The sequence below is a fragment of the Plectropomus leopardus genome, chromosome 18, assembly GCF_008729295.1.
Source record: "Plectropomus leopardus isolate mb chromosome 18, YSFRI_Pleo_2.0, whole genome shotgun sequence".
In the NCBI taxonomy this organism is placed as follows: domain Eukaryota; kingdom Metazoa; phylum Chordata; class Actinopteri; order Perciformes; family Serranidae; genus Plectropomus; species Plectropomus leopardus.
In genome coordinates, this window is record NC_056480.1 from 3,135,193 (window position 1) to 3,155,910 (window position 20,718).

At 38.3% G+C, this 20,718-nt stretch overlaps 1 protein-coding gene across 1 annotated transcript; it reads left to right on the forward strand.

Annotated features, from left to right (window-relative positions):
* Nucleotides 1–914: 914 nt before the first annotated feature.
* Nucleotides 915–19,346, forward strand: lypla2 (lysophospholipase 2). Its single transcript, XM_042506367.1, has 10 exons — nucleotides 915–933; nucleotides 9,082–9,174; nucleotides 10,804–10,835; nucleotides 11,826–11,891; nucleotides 12,532–12,579; nucleotides 12,756–12,826; nucleotides 13,843–13,916; nucleotides 14,385–14,486; nucleotides 16,167–16,337; nucleotides 16,896–19,346. Exons 2-10 carry the CDS (start codon nucleotides 9,097–9,099, stop codon nucleotides 16,944–16,946), a joined length of 693 nt encoding a protein of 230 aa, XP_042362301.1. The 5' UTR covers nucleotides 915–933; nucleotides 9,082–9,096; the 3' UTR covers nucleotides 16,947–19,346.
* The last annotated feature ends 1,372 nt before the right edge of the window (nucleotides 19,347–20,718 follow it).

A 20,718-nucleotide genomic window follows, 5' to 3' on the forward strand; every position in this document is an offset into this window, starting at 1 on the left:
GTTTTTTTTAACCAAAAATATTTTCCCCTAACTTTTTCAAAAACAATTTTTAAAATCTACTCATTTCTTGTAATGTGTGGACCATTTCTTACCAGGTTGCTAGTTGCTTTTTTCAATGTTTTTGAAAGAAATTGCACCAACTTACTAAAGGTTCAAAGAGAAAAGGGTTTAAATATTTGTGAAATTAAAAACATGGGAAGAAGGCAACGAGCAACAACCGATTACCCAAGAAATTACCCAGATTACTGAGAAAAAGCTTAAATAAAATGTTGAGAAATGTACCTGATATTAGTGAAAAAAAAGAAAACAAAGAAAGAAAGGGGATACAATCAAACAAGGCGTACAAAATTTGGAAAAGTGCATAAGCATAATTAAGACCTCAGACCTCATGTGGGCTATTCTGTAAATTGTAGTGGCTCCCATGGTATTATTTTTATTTATTTAAAAGCAAATATTTATAAATATATGTTTGATTTTCTTTTAGCAGTCAATTTAACTACTCTGTAACTGTAATTTAATTACATTTTTTTCTCAGTAACTTTAGGCCTAACTGATTGCAGTTAGCTTACATTTATTTTGAAATTTAATTACTCTAACCATACAGTCTGTGACTTTAACAGGTCACATGTGACTACTTACTCCCCAACACTATAACAGTATAACAGCTGTCAAATAAACGTTAAGGAGTTATTATGAGATGTTTTGCCTTTGAAATGTTGAAGAGTATAGTGACTGATTATATATAGTCTTTAATCTCTGTTTATTGATAAAATATTGATCAATTTATGAGGGAATAAAATCGTGATAAGAAAACGATGGTATCTACGGTAGGGCGTTGCTATGTGATGACGTCCCCACGTTCTGTCCCCGCCCCCTGCTTCTGTGCGGCCAGTACCGGAAGTTCCGTTCCGTCGTGAACTGGGACAGCAAGCGGTAAGTGTACTGCATTTGTACTAGCTAGTGGGCCGCGGGTTTTTAATTTTAAGCGCTTTATTCCGCTCCAAACTGATTGGTGCCGGAGCCTTTTGTTGCTTAAAGTGTCTTCTAAAAAACGGCCCGTGTCAGAAGTCCGAATTTGAATCCAAACGGTCGCCCGGGGCTGACGAACAGAGACACCGGCGGCGGAAGACAATACAATTAATGTGTGTGTGCGACGTTAGCTAGCAGCTCTACTACAGCTAGCTCCGGTTATTGTGTGTGTGTGTGTGTGTGTGTGTGTGTGTGTGAGTGTGAGTGTGAGAGAGATTAAGGGTTGGTAGTTATACAGTGTTTTTGGGGCAGCAGAGGCTTTACACCGCTGAGTGCCATCACTACTGGGGGATGATGGGTCGAATAACAGAGCTAAGCTTCAACCATTCATTGTCCTCTTCCTCCTCGACACCCCCACCACACGCTTCCTCTTCCTCGGCTACCGATATTATTAATTCTTATGTAACGTTTCACTGTTTTCACTTTGCTCTTTTGACTGCGGTGTGTTTCGACAGCAGCTAGCGAGCAGCCGAGCTGGTAACCTCCATCAGCAGCAGGCGGAGAGCGGAGCTAGCTGCTGCTGGTGGCGGTGGATGGTGTATGGGAGGAGGAGGAAGGGGGGATGCCTGTCACTCAGTACCGCATATTATCCTTGCCAGCCGCCCGTAACCACTGAGCAAAGACCTGCCTGAATGCAGCAGCCAGATGTATAAACGATGCGTGCGCACAAAATGCGCGCATTTCACGCATATTTCAAACCAGGCGCACTCATGTTTTACCTGCGGTAGCTGCAGTCGATACGAAAAGAAAACTATTTACTATAAGTTGAAATACGTTGTTTTTAGGTTGTCAACAATCTCCCTGTCTGTTATTATGTTTGCAGGGTACACAGCATGCTGTAAAATAGGGAAACCTCTTGCCAAATCTGGCCCTCTGTAGGGTGGCAGGTGGAATTGTCCGAAATGTCCTAAAATCCCACAAATGCCATGAAATCCTTGAAACGTCCCCAAAATTCTTTACACGTCTCACAATGCCTGAAATGTCCTTAAATCCTAGAAATGTTTTAAAATCTTTGAAACGTCCTTAAATCCTAGAAATGTTTTAAAATCCTAGAAATGCTATGAAATCCTTGAAACATCCCAAATTTTTTTTACGCCTCTCATAATCCCTGAAATATCCTTAAATCCTAGCAATGTTTTAAAATACTAGAAATATCATACATTCCTAGAAATGCCATGAAATCCTTGAAACGTCCCAAAATTCTTTGGACGTCTCATAATCCCAGACATGTCCTTAAATTGTAGAAATGTCCTAATATCCCTGAAATGCCATGAATTCTTTTGAAATTGCTGGGTTTTCAAATTTTTGATGGTCCTTGGACACATCATGTGCCTAAGATGTTCTGTCAGGGAAAAAAAATCCACATCCAAGCTTAAGATAATGATATTTCATTAAAATCACTTTATTCTAAGGGTGGGAATCACCAGAGGCCCCACAAGATGACATTCTTACAATATAAAGTTAGAACTGAATATTATTGTGATTTTAATTGCGTTGCAATATGCTGAGTATTGAGATAAAATATATTGGGATATGTTTTGATTTATTATATTTCCGAAGTAAAACTTTTGTAAGCATCTGTGTTTCTTAATAAGATAAAGTTTTCAGTCTGTTCATCTCATTTCATTCATTTTTTGCAGCAAAATGTATTTAGTGGACTGAAAAAGAACTATATTATATAATTCAGTAAAAAATCAATACTTGGGGTGTGCTAACTAGGCTGTATCGATTTTTCCCCTACTTAATTTTGGCCCAAAATAAATCGTTTGCTCGAACACGATCACACAAGTTTTTAAAATCTAAAAAAACTAATTGATGGTGGAGAGAGAGTCATGCAGTCGGTCACTCAGAGAGGCTCAAGGGAAAAATATTAGATTCAGTGAGGGTCAAAATGCAAAACAAAATAAGGTCACATGCCAGCCGACCCCCTCCTCTGATAAATAAAGAACAGTCCCTTATGAGTGATAAAAATGTCTTCTTTTTTGTTAAATTTTGAGCTATTATCTCCTTTGTAATTATTGTTGCCGATCCATTTTCCACCTCCCTTTGTGGCTAATGTTGGGAGTGGAAATAAGGCTCCAGCACGAGGGCTCAGTTCCACATTAATTGAGATATGTAAAACACAATCAGGCGCACGTGCGTCCTTATAAATCTCATGAAAATAATCTACATTTCTACACAGTTTAAATCCTGAGTCCACATGGCTAAATGCATCTGGGCAGTGGCCGCTGGTGTGTATGTGTGTTCGGCCGTTTGACGTCCACACACACACAAATGTACCAACCGCAGCACGACTCTGGGCTGTTTTTTTGTGTGTGTGTGCGTTGACTTAAATGTAATTGGAGTCACATAGGGTGGTGACTCGTGATGTGCTTTCATGGTTTGTGTCACTGAAAAAGTAACAACAGCAAGCATTTGCCTTCGGCTCACATTTTTACTCATTCATCTGACAACACTTGATGCTCTGTCACAATGATGTAAGTGTCACTTAACTACAACACAGCTTTTTCTACATCAGCCTGTAACAGTATTTTTGACTTTAGTTGACAACAGAGAGATAGCAGGAAATGAGAGGGTAGAAAGTAGGGTCACAGCTGTATACCGTGATATAAAAATGTACAATTATCATACATTGCACATTTACTTACTTATGATGCTGAACTTCTTCATCCTCTCCAGCGCCACACTAGAGGCTACAGTGTTCAGTATTTGTGAATTTTAGACGTAATACAAGACAAATTAATCATTTTTTAGACAATAACATGGATCTGGAGAACATTTTTAAGTCTAATGGATTAATTGCAAAAATTGCAAACATAATTAACAGTTGATGAAAGTAATCATCACAACATCTGACAGAAGGAGAAGACTCAAGTTTTCAAAAAAAAAAATAAATCAGTTAATATGCATTATCTCGAGCGTTGTGTTTTGAAGGCTTCTCTGGCGGTGAATGTATAGCTGGTGTATTTCCATGCAGAGCTTAAATATATATCTTTATTGGCAGAGGGCCGTGAAAAATCAAGGAAATATTAACAATCAGGCTGTAGCTGCATCCATTCAGCCGTTTAAAGGAAAGCACAGCCAGGTAGAAACTCCATTTGATACATTATACTGAATGTGTGGAACAAGTCTCTTTTTAGTCCCAACCTGAATTGGACAAGATGCTTGTGCACAACGTGGCACTATTTTTAACCACCGGCCTCCTCCAGAGTGAGCCATTGTTTCTTGGAGCACTGAAAACCCACACGGTTGTTTTATGTTGGTAATCTGTTTTGTGGGTCATTGTGAATCTTCTGAACAATTACAGATGGAGAGAAAAAAAGGATGTTAAAGTGATTAATCACCTCTTTGCATATGCTGCCACGTTTAGAAAGCTTGTTCGACCAGATTGTCCGATGTCCCTGCTCTCCTCCATCTCTCACTCCTGCTTATCTTTTCTTATGATCTTCTTTTGTTTGATTCCTCTTCCTTTGCTGTTTGCTTTTAGTCGTATTATGAATGTGGCTCTGTGTGTTCCCACTCGGGGCCAGAGGACGGCTAAATTACATTTGTCAGAATAGATGGGTTTTTACTACTGAATTAGAATTTAGTGGCAGTGAGTGCACATCTTGTGATGTACGTCGTAATCACATCACATTTTGTTCATGTCAAAGCATCCAGTGGTGGAAAAAAGTAATCGCATCATCTTCTTAAAGCTAAAGTACCAAAACCACCATTTAAAAAATACTCTTATTTAAGTATCACAAGGTTCTGCACCAAACATACAACAACCAGTAAATATTTTTTGTAATTGCCGATTAGTTGTTTGATTGTCCATTTTGTGTTTCCTATTGCCTGAGATGACAGCCTTCAGTTTCTTGTTTTGTCCACAACCCAAAGATATTCAGTTGGCTTTCTTTGAAAGATAACTTTCAAAGAAACTAGGAAAATATTCACATTGAACAGGCTGGAATCTGAGAAATTAGACTTTTTCTTCTGAAAGAGATTACTCAAACCAATGAATCAAACTAGTTGGATATTAAATTAATAGCTGACAACTGATGATTGAGTGAACTGATTGATATATTCTTATATCTTAGATAATAAGGTTGTTAATACTGATGAGTCAAGATGTAATCAGTGTTTATGTCTTTTTTCCCAATTTCCGACTCGTAATTATGACTTTGGAGGGCTCTTCACTGCTCGTAACTTGTAAATACAGAAAATATAATATTTCCCTCTAAAATGAAGCATAAAGTAGCATTAAGTGGAAATAAAAATTGTAACATTGTGTGTAAATTTTCCTTCTTGATGTTCGAGATTGATCCCAGAACTTTGTACAGCTCTGAAAGAGGCTATTTCCTTTTAACCCTGCCCAGTTACTATTCAACTATTACTCATTCATCAAGGGTCAGGATGCAGGCCAGAAACAACCCTCTTTTGTCCACATTTTGGACGCTTAAATCCCACGTTCACGGCCCACTTCCATGTATTTTAGCCGTGACCTTCAGATGATGATTTGTCACCACAGCAAACACACGGTGCACAGAACTGCGCAGCTCGGCCTTAACGGCGGAGGAATTTTAACACCCGTGGAGTATAATCCCGCTCAAGGTTTACACATTAACCTTTGAGGTTCAGACATTTGCCTGTTCATCGCCTCATCGCCTATTTACCAATCAGGCAGCGCGCCTTCTGACCCGCCCGTCCCGTCTTGCCACATTCTTCCCTACATCAACAGAAAGTTAGAGGGCATTATGGAGCTTTTACTGCCCGGCTTTACTGTAAAAGCAACCACCTGATCTCATGTTATCGATGTCTGACTCACTGTGTGGAGGGACGGGCGTCTGCAGTCGGTTTGCAGTAGACGGGGGGGGGTACGTTTCATTTAGTTAATGAGTCTTGGGCACTTGCTGACACACACACACACAATCACACACATACCTCACGGCTGCTGTTCAGGTTCAGCAGCAGCTTCATCATGTTCATGTGTGTATAAGTGTTTTGTTCAGCTTCCTGTCTGCAGACTCAGTGGCTGCGCTGATAACAAGCCGGAGTTGTAACTGTCAGAGTGAGCCGTTTATTGTCAGAGCTGATGTTAAAATAAACATTTAGTAATCTAAACTACATGACAGGCACACCTATACAAAACAATGCCCCCCCCCCCGATTATGTTTATTGGCTTCTCTATTTATTTGACGTAAAAAGAACAAACATTTACAAACCACCATCCCACATAACAAAGTCTTAGTGAAGTGGAAAAATAAATAAATACATGATAATAATAACAGAAAAATAAGTACAAACCAACTAAAAATCAAATAAACATAATTCCTTGATTAAATAACAAATCAGGAATGCATAACGACACTGCCCATTATTTATTGGTGATTTAAGCATTCAGTTTTTTGAATTATGGATGAAGAGAATGGTAAAATGTTTTTAAACAAAAGAGAATTTAACACGTTTCAGTTATTGTGCTTTCAAGCGAACCATGCTAATTCATGCATGTGTAAACTAGAGATGCACCGATTAGAAATTCAGGGCAAATACAGATACCGATGTTCAAGATGACAATTTGGCTGATACCAACTTTTTTGTTTTTGTTGTTTTTGTTGTTTTTGTTGGTTTTTTATTCCCCTTTTTGCACTTTTTTTTAAGTCATCCCGTCGTTTATTACACTTTCTTAAAGGAATGCATGGATTTCGAAATTCTGGGCCTTTACTGATGTTTAAAATAACAATTTGGCTGATAGCCTATATGGATGTTTTCATATTGTGGTTTATTTTGTTTTTGTTGTAATTTATTGCCCCTTTTGTGGCAGGGAAACAAAGAAATCATTAAAAAAAGTCTTCATAATAAAAAAACAACAATTGAACTCTTTTAAAGTAATTAAGACCTTTAAATTTCATAATTCCCTCTCTAAAATGTATATGTAAAATATATATAATCTATAAACTGACAAACTTTCATCCTCATCTATCATTAATTTAAAAAAAAATCAACAAGGAAAACAGAGTTTCCCAGGTTTTTTATTTTATAGAAATTGCGCACATGTTCATTTTTAGCCAAATGGATGACTGGTAGCCTCTTAAAATGTTAAGATTAAGACTCTGATTTACGTCCCAGCAGGTGTAAAGATTTCATATCTTACCTTGCTGGAAGATAATTCAGTCCGCACCTTTAGGAGAGAGCGCATTAGAGAGCGACGTGTTTGAACATATCTGAAGAGAGTGACAAGGCTTTTCACCTGCCAACACTTTCGCAGACCCTCCCTGATGGCCCGACACTGGTGTGGCTCTCTCTGTGATACACCTCTGGGCAAATGTGTTTTTTGAGAAATGAGGGCGTGGCTGTTCGTAGTTAGCGGGCACAAGCCTGTCAGTTTAAAATGATTCTGATTCACCAACTTGAGCTTTAACAAAATCCGCCGGTATGCACGTGTCAATGGCAGAGTAAGACGGCTTTTACGCACATATTAGTGAATGAGACCCACTGTTTTAAAAAGACCTCAAACCCAATTTGGCATTTCTATACTGCAGTTTCTTTGCAGCAAACATATTCACCGTTGCTGATTATCTCTAATGGAATTACTCTAAATTTGGACTGTTGACGGACAAAACCAGCTAACTGAAGACATCACTGTGGGCTTGGAGAGATTTAACTGGCACTAATTTTCCCATTTTGTAAATATTTTACAGAATAAACTGTTACTTGAAAATATCCTCTTTAGATGATTTGATAACAAAAATAACTATTAGTTGTGACCTTAATGAAATTGCAACAAAAATGTTAGATTCTATCTAAATAGCTGTTTTAGTAATTCAGTAAGTCTAATTAAATTTACATTTAGTTTCACTGATAAATAATGTTAAGTAAATGCATCACCATCCTTTGCTGCTTTATCTTTGTTTAATTCTTGTGTCCCTTAAGGAGAATATTTACTATGAATAAAATAAAGATGTAATGATTTTTAATTTACCAAACACATGCATGGGAGGTGGAAATACGTTGGTTTTTTAAAATGTTTTTACTTCTGAAAATCTACAGTAACCTCTTACCAGAGGAGAGTTACAAGAGGAGTCTGTATGTAGCCTGAGAGGCAAAAATCAAGGGCTAAAGTTTGTTGCTCTTAGTGATAATTAAAGGCTGCAAGTATTGAAAAATTGAACAATGTAAACTTCTAGAAAAAGCTGTTTTCTCATCTGGATTTTTGACTTTTTTTAATCTTTATTGAGTAATTAAAAAGAAAACTGTAAAAGAAGAAGCTTTGTGATCTCTGTTGTCTCTACCCATAAACTATGCAATACTGACTTGAAGCCGTTTACATTATGGTGAAATAATAATAAACTGTGAAATGCACTGTGCAGTATTTCAGCTTAAAAAAACTCTTATTTAATTCTTGCCTATTCTACTCCTACATATTTCATATATTTCTTATCCGAGATATATCTTTACTATATATTGTGTTGCACATTTTTTATTTTTTCTTGCATATTTTTCTTATTTCTGTTTTACTATTTAAAGTATAATAGCAACTGTGACATCTCCCAGTTTCCTCCGTGGCATCAATAAGGGACTCTGAATCTGAATTTATGTCCTTGTCCTGCAGATCTAAAAACTAGAGTCTCAGTCTCTCCAGTTCAAATTATGTTATCAAATGACTCCAGAGCCCGGGGCTGATTCATTAAAAGCAAATTTCACTGGTAGATTATTTGTGTAAACTGATGTCTGCTTCCATTATTGAAAATTGTATCATCCAGAAAATCCTCCCAAAGATCAGGGTCTTTACTCATCTCTCTATAACAGCAGGAATCAAATATGTAAAGTTTAAACATTGAGTACATTTGTAAATGTGTTCTGTCTCTTAGTTTTAATGTGAAGGCTCTGGAAACTCTTGAAATAATGCAGAAAATGTTTGCAAATTGCCTCAAAAATGTCTGAAATGTATGAATGTATGCATGAACTAAAGCTCTTTGTTTTGGTCCCGATGCACATGACAACATAATTTATGTACTCCGCACTGTGGGATCTGCACTCAGCTGGTTTGTCTGTCCTCTGCTTTGATTCCAGCACCTCTTACAGTGTATGTGTGGCAACAACATGTCTGTGCCGCTGCTCGCCGAGGCTGTGACGGTGTCTGGGAAGGAGAAGGAGACCGCGGCGGTGAGTGGGAACAACAAACAAACACACACAGGCGGGAAAAGGCTTGTTTTTGTGTCGCCCGGAAGGTGCCGATGTTTCATGTAGAAACAGGGAGTTTGACTTTCTCTCCAGATCTTACAACACCAGTCTGGCTCCATATAAACTGTGTAACACTGCAAATTTCAGTAACCATACTACAATACTATTCAGCGTGCCAGGAAAAGATTTGGGGTGTCCCAATAGAGAACCTCAGGAGTAAGTCCTGAAACCCAGAAATGAGTTAGCACCTCTGGTGAGTGGGTCTTTGATTAGAAATGAAATAAAGTCAGCGGTAACACAAGTCGAAGAGACTATCATTTTTTTTTTTGACACAGCATCCCACTTTGAATTTTGAAGCTTTCATGTGTTCAAATAAGACAGAAAGTCGTTGGTGGCAGGCTGATCGGCCTGCAGAAATGTGCTCAAAATCCTTGTGAAAGTTATCTGATCGAAGCACAATAAAAATCAGTGATGATCCATATGATGTTTGAAAAATGTTCTGCAAGTACGGCAGCAAAACTACGTATTATCGTGGTTACTTAAGGAAATTTGAAAAACTTTTAAAATTTCCCACATTGTCATGATACAAAGTTTCCCTTTGATCAAGGCAGGAAAATTTCGGCATAATATTTTCAGATATATCTCTAAGTTACTTGGTCAGCAGGTGTCCAGTAGCTCAGTTGGGAGAGTGGGCGCCCCATGTGCAGAAGCTGTGTCCTTGCTGCAGCGGCCGCGGGTTCGATTCCAGCCTCCGGCCTTTGCTGCATGTCATTCCCTCTCTCTCCCCCTTTCATGCTTAAACTGTCCTGTCAATAAGAGCAAAAAGCCAAAACTATCTTTAAGTTACTTGGTCAAAAAGTTACACATTGGGCCTTTAAAAGCACTAAATACCAATGTCATCCTTGGCAGAAATATTCAGTGTTCTTCAGTACTGAATAAATCTTAATAAAGTCCTAAAAAACACAGTTTTTTGTGAGGAGGAGCCCCACCTGTAGCGGGATGTGTAACAGGTGCAGAGCAGAGAGCAGACACATTGTGTAGATGCTCAGCTGGATCTGAGTGTAAAAATTAAATGTGCCGTTGTCAGATACAGTGCAGGATCAAAGCTGACTGTCACTGATCCCGGCTCCCAGCAAAACCTACGTGGAAGAAAAGTATTTGATCTCTGTGAAGACAGCTGAGTGTCTGATTTCTAGCCAGTGAGCAGAGAATTGCCAGCTTTTCTAAATTGTTGTTATTCCCTTTCATGGTTTCTCTGAGGGGAGCGGCGTGTGTGGAGACTGGCAGTGAGAGCTTGTCTTGGCACGAATTGGAGATTGGCGCCTGTTATTTTCTCTGTTTTTGGAACAAGTACGCACGCTTACCAGTGGTACATCGAGTACTACAAGATGGATGTAAAGTGATAAATAGTCTCCAGGTTCAAAGCAGGTTTATGATGTGTTCAGCAATTAATGTGTCCAATGTTAACGATCGGTATCAGAAACTTCTTAATGTCTTGGTATCTGCTTTTGGAAGGACATGCTTAGAAATGTTCCCAATTTCTTTGACAATAGTGTAAATATTTAAAAGATATACAGAGAATTAACCACTGTTCTTTGATCTGTGCTGCAGGTGATCTTCCTTCATGGGCTGGGTGACTCAGGGTGAGTGACATTTTCATCTTAAATATCTGTACATGAAGCTCTCAGTGAATGATTTAATGTTGTTTTTATATTAATTATTTGTCATTATCTTAACGTTTAAGTGAGCAATATCAGAGTAGAGATGCACCTGTACGTTTTTTGTGTTGATGTGCTCTTTTATTTATTTATTTTTTTAATTATAAAAACTGCAACTTTTTCTTTTTTTTTTTTACATTTACTGTGGGGTATTTTTATTTTTTAAGCAATTTCCTTCAACTTTTTTTCGTAACTAATTTTTGCTCATTTTTGGGCCATGTCTCGATAAGTTGATGTCTTTCCTCCGTGTTTTTGAAAGAAATCAAATCAATTTGCTCAGGTTTCAAAGGGTTAATGTTGAAAAATGTTGGTTTCTTTTCACAATAAAAAAAGGATCATGTATTTATTTCTCAAAGTGAGGTGGATGAGGAGATGAATTTTTAAAAACTGCCTTAAATTGTCAAACTGCACATAAAATTATGTGTCTTTAGCCTTCTTTTTGAGTTTGTGTATTGGGACTCAGTGTTTCTGAGATCCCGGCTGCAGCCTTGTTAAATGCTGTTTGAACTGCCAGAGATACATGAAGTGGCACTAAGTGTAAAAATGTTTAATTGATGCCCTCATTCATGTTAATTTCATAGATACTCCACTAACAACATTGTGAATGACTAATTCAAAAGCTCTCAAATCAGCACTTGATGTTGAGTAATGCACTTAATCAGATTATTAAATCGTGTCAGAGGAGATTAAAAATATTCCCTTCGGTGGGTGCTTTTCTCTGAAGTGCCTAATCGGACCTCAAGTGCAAATTAAATGTAGAAGTGTTTTTTATTTATAGGCCACATGTGGTGCTACTCTCTGTTTCCTACATTGTGCTGAGCTGTAATACATTTGCGTATTGATGTACTGCATATTTGTCATTTTGCTGAAGCTGGATGAGAAACAAAGACTTTCTGTCTCTGTGTTTTCTGTCAGGCATGGGTGGGCACAGGGTTTGATGGAGATCCAGCTGCCGTACGTCAAGATCATTTGCCCCCATGCGTAAGTCTTTTTTTTCTCCGATTTCCTCTGTCATATTTTATCCCTCAGAGATTGTCACGTTTTTGTTTTTTTTGGTTTTGTTTTTTTGTAGTAATATATGCAGTTCAAATAATCCGGCCGCAGTTAATATACATTTTTTTAATCATTTAAAAAGATTAAGATTAAAGATCCAATCTTTACTAATCTTTACTAAAAGTATATGTCATCCTAGAAAGACATCACACACAGATGAAACGACCAAAGTTGTCATGTTGAAATTTAAGGTGCGTCGATGGTTCTAAAATCTGAGAAATGTCCTAAAATTCTACAAACATGCTAAAATCCTAGAAAGATCCTTAAATCCTAGAAACGTACTTAAATCCTAGAAATATCTAAAAATTTCAGAAACATCCTAAAAACAAATCTGGGGCACCTGATGACTCAGTGGATAGAGTGGGCGCCCCATGAATATATAGTTTCTTGCTCTTTTTTAAAAGACTATTTGCACATAAGAATGCAAAACCAGCTTTGAATAGATATTTTATATCTATAATTAAAATATAATAATATACATATATATACATAAATAATCAATATACCACTTTTGGCTGCCGGTAAACTCCTACACTGACTGACATGTTCTCCCTTTGTCCCCCCGCAGACTTCCGATGCCCGTCACTCTCAACATGGGAGCGAGGATGCCCGCGTGGTGGCGCGATTGAAAAAGACTGGTGACCTCAGGAGATGGGTTGGCGCGATGAAAACAGACTCAACACTGGCCTCTATTGTTTCCCTGGAAACCACAATAGGCTCCCATAGTGGCATTAACAATACTGTGATTGTGCCTGTTGATTTGCTTGAACGCTCGCCTCTGCATGTGTGCAGGTTCGACCTCATGGGTCTCTCCCTACACAGCCAGGAGGATGAAGTAGGAATCAAGAAGGCAGCAGACAACAGTGAGTTTATCAGAACGTGTTCACTATTGTGTTAATGTGATTAATGCCTCTCTACGATGCTCATTTCTCACCCTAACATTACCTTTCAGAGCGCCTGTAAACATTATTGTCATGAGACTGTTGACGCGTCATGTGAACTAATTCATTTCGGTCAGGCCATTTATTTCAGAAATCAGAAATGAATTTGATGTCTGAGGCTCCTCCCAGTGGTTAGAAAGCAAAACTTACCTTAAAGTACAGAGTAACACAAGACAAGGTCAAAACCTAGTAAACTGCTGCACTGTGTACAACACTGGAGCAGGGGTACTCAATTTATGGCCCGGGAGGCCAAATCTGGACCCCGATCGTGCACCAGGTGACCCCCCAACCATTTTCTAATTCGCAATAAAAATAAAGTAATTCACACTGGGAATTATTTTTGTACTTCTGGTATACATAAGTTGCCAGACAAGCAATAAACTTTACGGAGCAATAAAATATAAAAACTTAATAAAAGATACAGATTTATAATAAAAGAGAAAAGAGCTAAGATATACAAGGTAAAATCGATTACTAAATGACTTTTAAAAAAAATCACTATTAAAACAGCAAAACAGCAGTGCAGACAAGAGGTGCAAAGATAAAAAGATAATTTAAAATGATTTAATCTAATCCTAATGTTCTAAAATCCTACAAATGTTAAAAAATTTGAGAATTGTCCGAAAATCCTAGAAATGTTCTAAAATCAGAGAAACACCCTAAAATCTTAGAAACATGCAAAGTCCTAGAAATGTCCTTAAATCCTAGAAACACATGTAAGGGGCTGCCTGGCCTCCTGACATTTTTTAAATCGACCCCCAAGCAAAACAAACTGACTCTCCCTTCGTTAGGGGGCTTTTATAGGACTGACCTCGTGTGCTGTGGTCCTGCCAAAATTGATGAGTCCTAAAAGTGACAGGGAAGGGTTTGTTTCCAATAAATGCTATCACTGTGTGTTGTCTCTCTGATATGATGAATAACATGTTTGTTTCCTCTAGTCAAGGCCATAATTGACCATGAGGTCAAAAATGGGATTCCCCCGAATCGCATAATGCTCGGTGGCTTCTCTCAGGTGGGACTTCATATCTCAGTGTTTTGTTAGACAGTGGAAACCGCTCGTGATCAAACACTTATATGGATCAAAGCGTCTGACAGAAACATCCCTTGTACAGATGCTTTTGATATAATTTACACACAGTTTTTAAATTGTCTGCTCTCAGTGGTCATTTTGGGGTCTTTTTGTGCAACACAACGTGGAAAAACAATATAAAAAGTCGATAATTGTGTTTTTGTTTTATAACCCTTCTTGTCTATCTCTATCATGATACTTACGGTGATCCGCTTTAGAAATAAAGGAAAACTGTTATAATAATCATCCCCTGATAATAATCAATTTAACCCAGACAGATGTGATCACTAAAAGCGGTTTCCACTGTTTTCCACAAAGTCAAATCTCCATATCTCTAACTCACTATTTTAAAAAATTGAAATACTGTAACAAACCTCTCTCTCCATGTTTGCTTCCTCCGTTCCTCCTCAGGGTGGGGCCTTGTCCTTGTATACCGCCCTGACCTGCGAGCATCAGCTGGCCGGCGTTGTGGCCCTCAGCTGCTGGCTACCACTTCACCAGACCTTCCCATCGGTATAGTCACAGTCTTACTGGGGAGAAGTTAAAATGGTCTTTCTGCCTCTTAAATGTAATACTTGTTCAAATGTTACTAGCCAGTGTCCAAAATAAGGACCCGTCCAGCAAAATCTCTGATCCACCGCACTGCACAGTGTGACAGCGTAAACAAACTAACGGGGCTAACATCAGGTCGTAAATGTGCAACAACATTTTTTTCTGTCACTAGATATCGCACAAAAGCCAGAGACTGTGTCGTATTAAGTTGCTGTGAGTTTCAAATTTAATAATGATAGTAATACATTGGATTTATATAGCGCCTTTCACAAACTCACGGTCGTTTTACAAAAAAAAAACATGTTTTTTACCACCACTGAGCAGAAGGTGCCTCCTCTGTGCGCTGCCTGCATGTCTGCAGCGCCAAAGAGTGCATGAAAGTCAAGTGCACTCACTCTGCAGCAAATCTGGGGATGAAAACATCGGAGCTGGTAGAGCCCGTCGGTGAGAGAAATCAGGCTGATTTGCAGTTCAGTTCAGTGCACGATAACAGAAACGGAAGTTCATAGCATCTCTCCGATTTGCTGAAAGTGCGAAACAGACCTCGGGACTTATTTCCACTACTTTTTGGGCGTGTAATCTGATTGCTGGATACTGGAGCCACATAGCTCGTGAGTTGTGCAGCATCTTTACTGCAGAAACAACTTCAGGGCTATTCCTGCTGGGTTTGCCCTCTTTGGAAGTAACGCTCTCCTCTCTGACTGTTTATACCTTTTCACAGTTGAGTCTATATATTACAGATTTGTTATGTGACACTGTGAGATTTGTGTTCTGAAAAAAATAAACGTAGGTTTTTAAAAAAGTATTAAAGCCAGATAAACTGAAGTAAACTAAACTAAACTGAACTGACTAAATTACGGTAGATTTATTTTTTTAAGGCATTGAGCTCTTCGGCAGAAATTATTCATAATTGTCCTTGCTATTGTTTGCTAGTGCACAATGAATATAGTTTTTTCTTTGAACATCCGGTAATGTTGCATCTTGAATCCGTCTAGTTGGTCTTCTGGATGGCTTTTAAGACCAAAACAGACCATCGCCACCTGCTGGTGTGAAGAGTTAAATCCTCTCATGCATGCGCAGAGCGTACATGTCGCAGCCATGTGTCGACAAAAATCAGATTTAAATCAAGCGATCAGAGAGCCACTGATGCACCATGTGTATGTGATGTCCGAGGCGAAAGAAGTCAAATGTCCATTCAATGTTTTGTCAGTTCTTTTGATTTATTTATCCAAAATCAAGCAAGTAACTATTATCCCCTCCAAAGTGCATGCTGGTCCGACCTGCCTATCTGTCTTTGTAACTGCAGCTGCCTCATTTCACCCAATTCACTAATAAAACCAAAACCAAATACTCATTGTGAGATAAATAAATATCCTAAAAACTAAACCAATAACTAGCAAAACAAAACACTATCAAAATGTAACCCAAGTAATGTAAACATCTAGAATAATCAAAACAACATCAGATATGCAAACAAATACCTCTAACAAAAAGCTCCATAAGTACGTGTTCGTTGGCCGTTGGTTGTAGGCTTTGTGATGTGTGCAGGTGCAACTTTTTGGCAGAGACGAGGATAGACACAAGAGTTTGTTGATGCTTGTTTTTTGATGTCCGTTTATGTGTGTTGTGTCTGTCCGGCAGGCGTCCAGCGGCAACAAGAACACCCCGATCTTGCAGTGCCACGGTGAGATGGACCCATTGGTTCCGCCGCATTTTGGTCATGCAACGTCACAAAAACTCAAAGCCATAATCGACCCTGCGATGGTCACCTTCAAAACCTACCCAGACATGCTACACTGCTCCTGTCCTCAGGTACTGTGTGTGTGTGTGTGTGTGTGTGTGTGTGTGTGTGTGTGTGTGTGTGTGTGTGTGTGTGTGTGTGTGTGTGTGTGTGTGTGTGTGTGTGTGTGTGTGAGAAACCAAAAAATGTTTTTTTATGTTTAACATTTAATGGTTTTTCTTAATGTTTGAAGGCTGTATCAGCTTTGTCAGGTTGAAACGTAGTTATATCGACGCATCTCAAATTTAAACAGAATAATGTGGATGTAGCTTTATTTCCAGGTGATTACGCACCAAAGAAAAGGTACTTATTGTATTTTTTTTTACTTTATTTTATGTTATTACTGCCAGTATGTACCCTTAAATCCACCGGACCTTTAAATTAAACAAACAAAACTTAAAATCAGTGAATAATTTGGATAAAAACTCGTGATCCCGACATTGATTAAAATAATCTTGATAACCATTTTATGCATAATCATGCGGCCCCTACGAACAGTCAGTGGCTCAGTCTTGTTGTCCTTTTTTAAAAGGGATGAGACAACACAACCATCTGTCCACTGTACCAACCTCCTCGTTGCTCTCTTGCAGGAGATGGCGGCTGTAAAGGAATTTATGGAGAAGTGTTTGCCCCGAATCTGACGTCACCTCATCCCCACTTTGACCCCCTGAGACACTGACCTCTCACCCCTGATCTGCCATTCTCCCACAGGAAACAGCCATGAGCACCCCCTCTTCCACACACATCGGCAAGATAACACACACACACATACATATACACACATACATACAACAGTCATGATGATTTGATCCACACTGCTAAAGCAAACACACGCTTCTCCATGCAAATCCAACAACACTCACACTGAAAACAGATCCGTCAAACACCGATTGGATTTTAACATCATTAAGTGCTCGCACTCACACATCTTAGCCTTTTGGAGGGAGAAACACTGACACACTATACATTCCCTTTGGTTTTTTTTTTAAACAGCCTCTGTCTGTCGCCTCCACGCCACCTCAGTTTTGTCGCATTTTGCTTCATCTTTACCTCCAGCTGTCACATCCTCCGTGCTTCCTCTGCCACGCTTTCCCCTCTGACATCGCTGTGCCGGTTCGTAAGGCATTTAGTGGAAATAAGATTGAGTCGGATGAGCGGGTTATTTTCTGTCGGTGACCAAACTAAAGCGCAGTCAGACTGGATTCCCAATCGTTTCTATGTGGCGAGACACGTTTGCTTCTCGTCCCAAATTGACCTCCTTTTTTTTGATTCGATTCAGCTTTTACGCACAAAATCTTGACACTCTCCGATGTCCAGCCAGTTCAGGAGAAAAGGTGGGATTGGCTTCTCATTGGTTGTTCAGTCTTTCTTTAAAGTTATGAATTTATAAAGATCCCAATAAGCTGATCAGCTACTCCTCCTGAGGTTCACACAAAACATAAAAGACCTGAAACAGATTAGACACAGACAAGACAAACAATTGAAACTAAAAATCAGAAAAAAAGTATAACAAACAATCTCTTGATCTCAGACATGTTATGCATTAACATTATTCACACTGTTATTCAACCATTTTAAAGTACTTATTAATATACACCAATATAATACATATAATACAAGCAGCAGCAGAGAAAGGATACTTGATTGAATGCAAAGACAGTGAAAAAGTTTAAAGACAGTAAAATGTTAAAATCACAGACTGCATAAAAGAAGTGGATGTAGACATCGTGCCGTTGTGGACATCCGTTTTAAAGCCTTGAGGTGCGCCGGGCTTTGAAATTCGAAATTGCATCATGGCCAAGTGCAATATCCAAATGGCAGGAGCTGAGCTATGCATCTTTTTTTCAGTGAAAATGAGATGCAAAAAATAAATTCCCACTAAAATAGTCTATGGTTTTATCAAACTTTTTATCGTCTTTAAACTTTGTCACTGTCTTTGCAATCACTCAAGTGTCCTTTCTTTGCTGCTGCTTGTTTTACACGTATTATTCTCATTAATAAATCTGCCTTCTGTCAAAACAATCACAATTTTATTTTATTTTTTGGATAACGTGGGGCCTTTAATTTACCATTGGAGTCGCCCCCTGCTGGCCATTAGAAAGAACACCCCTCCATTATTTTATACAGTCTATGGATAAATCCATAGCTGCACTTTTTTTGTCCTCTACTGATTTTTTCTTCTACACCACATGAAAAAATTACACCAGTTCAGTCTTGACTGCAGCTCCAATCCAGCGCTCGAGTCCCACCGAGTCTGACTCGGCTGGTTTCCTTCGTCCCATCCATTCCACCGCCTTCCACCCCGTGACTTGAAGCCTGTCTGGGTCTTGTATCACTAATTTACCTTCCGATTAAAGCACCAACATCCATAAAAGTATTACAGTATTTCTTTTTTTTAATGAGTGTGATTAAATATTAATTATATGAAGAAAATCCAGTTGAAATAAAACAAATCAATCAATGCTTTTGCCACCCTGTGCTGTTTATTCAAAAACCTCCACCCCTGCATGCTCTGTTTCTGCTTTATGGGATTCTTTATGTTAAATTACCTCAATGTCTTTTTTTTAGTTCAGTAAGAGTGAAGGCTTAAAGGTTAATGAATGAGTTGCATGAAATAATGGTTGCAGGCCTGCACAGACTGCACACCATGAGTCACTTCACTGTTCCTCCCACCGACTCGTCCTCTTTTTCCCAATTCAAATGCTCCTGTTTCAGCATCCGTCACCACATTAACAGCCTCCTCTCCATTACTCCCGATTCATTTTTAATGGTTTTGTTTGTTTCCTGGGAAAAATTGTTTCCTCTGTGTCTTCTTCCACAACACCAAAGCAGTTTCGACCATTTATTCCCAAGAAAATGTAAGAAAACATCATTCTACTCCCTCCTCTGGCAACTTACTGTAACCCACTAATAGGATATAAAAGGTCAGAATTAAAGTTAAACCCAATGCTATTATAGTTCACTTCTTTAAATAAATTGTAAAAAATGGCTATACACTGGGAGGGCTTTGGCAAGAAGCTGTTCCAACATAACTGAAGGGTGATTTTACAAATTTAAAAAAGTTAATCTTGAACAACGTGTGATAACATAGGAGTGTAACTCTGCGGAGTCGTGTGTGCTTAAAAATATATATATCAGGTGTTCTGCATTTTTCTTTGTGAATGTTAATTTTGCTCTCCTCATGATTACTTGTTGTTCTCAACAATATTGTTGTTCATCTGTTTGGATTGTTGTTGACAAATCAATGAATGTGTCTCATCTCCTCCAGTCCTTTTGTTTTCTCCCGGCTCTGATTCTCTGATGCAGTCTTGCGCCGGTTTGCTTTCTTTAGCTCATTTTTCTCCTCATTTACACCTTTACCATTTTTTAATTATTGTTCCCCTCCTGTGACGACGTCACACTGTCTGGTGGTTTTCCTGATTTTAACTTTTGACGTGTTTTTTTTTTTTTTTGTTTATCAGTTATGTTTCGTTGTGTTTTGTCACTGTTGTCATCTCATCCTTTTTGTGTCTGTTTATAATGATGAGCATTAAGAAAATGTGTAGGCAAAACTTGGTGGTCTCTCCATGTTTGTTTTTTGTTTCCAAAACACCTGTATGCGGAATAAAGACAAAAAAAAAGGTCCATTTAAATAGAGCTCTCTTTCATTTTTCATAGTAGAAGATGGACTTTTATGCAAACAATGAGTGCTTTCATTACATTTGTCCATAAATAAACATTTATTTATCTAGCATGTATAATTAATTAACTAATTTAGCATTTTTTACTGCCACATGGACATTTCGGGCCAGATGCCCCTCTTCAGCATGCACATTCGGCAGTATCACAAAGAAAGCCCACAGGTGGGGTGAATGTTAGTCCACACATGAAAACACCTACAGTGCATCCCAGCAGGGGAGCCAACATTTTTAAGATGCAAAATCACAGTAAATTATATGCAAAAAATAAATAAATATTATTTATTATTAAATTAAATTAGATTAAAATAAAAATAAATGAATGGATAACTTCACAATCAACATAATTAATTAATTAATTAATATATTTAGCTTTATTCTTATTGGCACACGGACGTTTTGGGCCAGACGCCCATTAATCAGCATGTACTTTCGGCAATATCACAAAGAAAACCCACAGGTGGAGTTGATTTGAGGAAAACACCAACTGTGCATCCCAGCATGGGGAGCCAACAACAGACGAAGAATCACAGTAATATACTGTGCAAAAATCTTAGGCCACTGTAGATTTATTGTCTTAGAAAAGTTTTATATGAGGATATAATAAAAACATTTATTGCTTAGTCTCTTTAAGAAGATACAAAGAATACAGAGAACATGTACAATGTTTTAAAACAGCAAAAAAGTCAAAAAAAATGACTTCTTCTGACTGAAGTCGATATTTAGTATGAAACAT